General features: G+C 69.7%; 1 protein-coding gene across 1 annotated transcript; it reads left to right on the top strand.

Moving 5' to 3' along the window:
- Positions 1-234: 234 nt before the first annotated feature.
- On the top strand, positions 235-2,266 carry FNDC10 (fibronectin type III domain containing 10). The gene has a single exon (XM_044236919.1). It carries the CDS (start codon positions 235-237, stop codon positions 919-921), a length of 687 nt encoding a protein of 228 aa, XP_044092854.1. The 3' UTR covers positions 922-2,266.
- Positions 2,267-2,688: the final 422 nt, after the last annotated feature.

Here is a 2,688-nt window from a genome sequence, read left to right as displayed (position 1 = left end):
GGGCGGGGCCCGAGGCGGCCCCGCCCCCGCCGCCACGCCGGGTCGGAGCGCGCACGGGGCGCGGGGGCGGGTCGGAGCGGGCGGCGGCGGCTGCGGGCGGAGGGCGGAGGGCGGAGGGCGGCGGCGCGCCCGGGGAGCGGCGGCGGCGGCGGCTGCGGCGGCGCGGCCCGCGTGACCCTCCGCCGCGCCCGCGAGCCCGCGAGCCCGCGCCCCGCCGCGCCGCCCAGCCGCAGGATGCGCGCCCCGCCGCTGCTGCTGCTGCTGGCCGCCTGCGCGCCGCCGCCGTCCGCCGCCGCCGTCCCGACGCCGCCGGGCTGGGAGCCGGCGGCCGACGCGCCCTGGTGCCCCTACAAGGTGCTGCCCGAGGGCCCCGAGGCGGGCGGCGGGCGCCTGTGCTTCCGCAGCCCCGCGCGCGGCTTCCGCTGCCAGGCGCCCGGCTGCGCGGCGCACGCCTCGGCCGGCCGCTCGCTGCGCGCCAGCGTCCTGCGCAACCGCACGGTGCTGCTGCAGTGGCGCCTGGCGCCGGCCGAGGCGCGCCGCGTGCGCGCCTTCGCGCTCAACTGCTCGTGGCGCGGCGCCTACACGCGCTTCCCGTGCGAGCGCGTGCTGCTGGGCGCGTCCTGCCGCGACTACCTGCTGCCCGACGTGCACGACGGCGTGCGCTACCGCCTGTGCCTGCAGCCGCTGCCGCTGCGCGCCGAGCCCGCCGCCGCCGCCGCCGCCCCGGAGCCCGCCGGGCCCGCCGAGTGCGTGGAGTTCGCCGCCGAGCCGGCCGGCATGCGGGAGATCGTGGTGGCCATGACGGCGGTGGGCGGCTCCATCTGCGTCATGCTGGTGGTCATCTGCCTGCTCGTGGCCTACATCACCGAGAACCTCATGCACCCGGCGTTCGGGCGCCCCGGCCTGCGCAGGCAGCCCTGAAGCACCAGGCGGCCGGCCCACCGGCGCTCCGCCTGCCGGAGATTGGCGCCCGCTCCCCACCCGTCGCTCCTGCTCCCTCCTTAGGATGTCCACGCAGGTCTGCTGGAGACCGGTAGGGCCCCAGCCCGCCAGGGCCTTGGAGTCATTGCACGACCTTCCTAGCCCGGCATCCGCCTCCCACACTCCAGGTCGGGACTGACCATGGGCCCGCGAGGGGGTGCCAGCCTCGACCAGGGCTCTCCCTGCTTTCCAGAGGCCTTTACTGGGGCCGCCGGGACTTACTGCCCCTTCTAGCAAGAGCCATTGGCATCCCTGGGTCATCACGCTGTACCTGCAGCCTGTGCCAAGTTGGAAAAAACAGGCTGTCGTCATTGCTTGGTCACTGTGTGCTTTGCCGACTTGAGGAGGCCCCTTGGAGCCTGTCCTCTCCCCACCTCACCCCAGTGGGCTTAGATTAGCGTCGTGCCTTAGTGTCTTGGCGCCACCGCAGGGGCCAACCACTGGTCCTGTGCTGTCGAGGGGGCCTGTGGCCCTGGTACTGGCTGGCTTGTGTTCGTATCCAGCCAGAGCCCCCGGGAAGCCCCCCTGCAGGCTTTGCAGGGGCCTCAGCTGTGGGTAAGCAGCATCTGGCCCTGTTTCCCTCCTTGGGCGTCTGACCTGCTAGGAACCAAGAAGGGCCGGGCCTCTGATGGGCGTGTCCAGGGGCAGTGCCCTCTGACCTTGGGGGAGGCTGGCAGTTCTCCAGGCCTGCCTCTCTTTCTTTTGTGGGTGCTGCTTCTGATGAGGACTTTCCCTGGCGAGTGGGGGCAAGTGGCTGGGAGGAGAGGGTTCCTCTCAGACGACAGCGTGTGTCCAGAGAGCAGAAGGATTGAGGCCAGCCTGGCCCGGCACAACTTGCCACTACGGCCCGGATCCCAAGCCTCCACCACGGCGTGACGGACAGCACCATCCCACCGCTTACTCGTGCTGGCAGCCAAGAGCCCAGGATCTGGCTGGTGAGCTGGTACCCACCGCCCTGAAGGCCGGCCTCGTCCCTTCCTGGGAAGACCCGAGCCAAGGTGGCTTCCTGAGCCGGGCACCTGGCCTCACCAGGAGGGGTAAGGCGCACTCGGCTCTCTGCAAGTCCCCGACTATGACCATCCTGGACCTGGCACTTCTGGAGTCACTGTGGCTAACCCCTGCCCACCCCCACCCCGGCGGCCAGTGGCGACCCTGGGTCCTGGCTGGCACCCCCACAGTGCCCACTCCCTACCTCTCTGTCTTTGCTCGGCCTGCCCCTGGCATGGCGCTGGTCAGGTGTGAGCCTGTCGTCAATGTCTAAATGTCCATCATTTTAGACCAAAAACGCTGTCTTGTGTGCTTACTGGCAAGAGGGGAAGGAAGAGTGTGGGGGGTAGAGGAGGGCCCCTCTTCCCCAGCTGCAAGGCACCTTGTTACAAGCAGGGAACAGGCAGTTCTGTCCATCCTCAGACCTTGAGGAAGCGTCGTTTCTGGGCCTCCTGGGTTGGGTAGGGGGTGTGGGACGGCATTTGCTGCAGTTAGAAATAGCCCAGTCTCATGGGTGACCCAGTTGAGCTGTGACATGCAGTAATTAGGCAGCTGCGGGAGGGTCCCCTCCCCGGCATGGGCTTCCCTTTGTAGTGTTAGGGCTGCGGAGAAGGGGGACCCTGAGTCCCTGTGTGGGGCGTGCATTAGACCATCACCTGCTCCCCCAAAAGCTCTCCCCCTCCTTGGATGTCCTTGAGATCCTGGAGCTGGCTGTGACCC

The sequence above is a fragment of the Neovison vison genome, chromosome 2, assembly GCF_020171115.1.
Source record: "Neovison vison isolate M4711 chromosome 2, ASM_NN_V1, whole genome shotgun sequence".
NCBI lineage: Eukaryota > Metazoa > Chordata > Mammalia > Carnivora > Mustelidae > Neogale > Neogale vison.
Note: the sequence above shows the minus strand (reverse complement) of the source record. Positions and strands in the feature narration are given on the sequence as shown.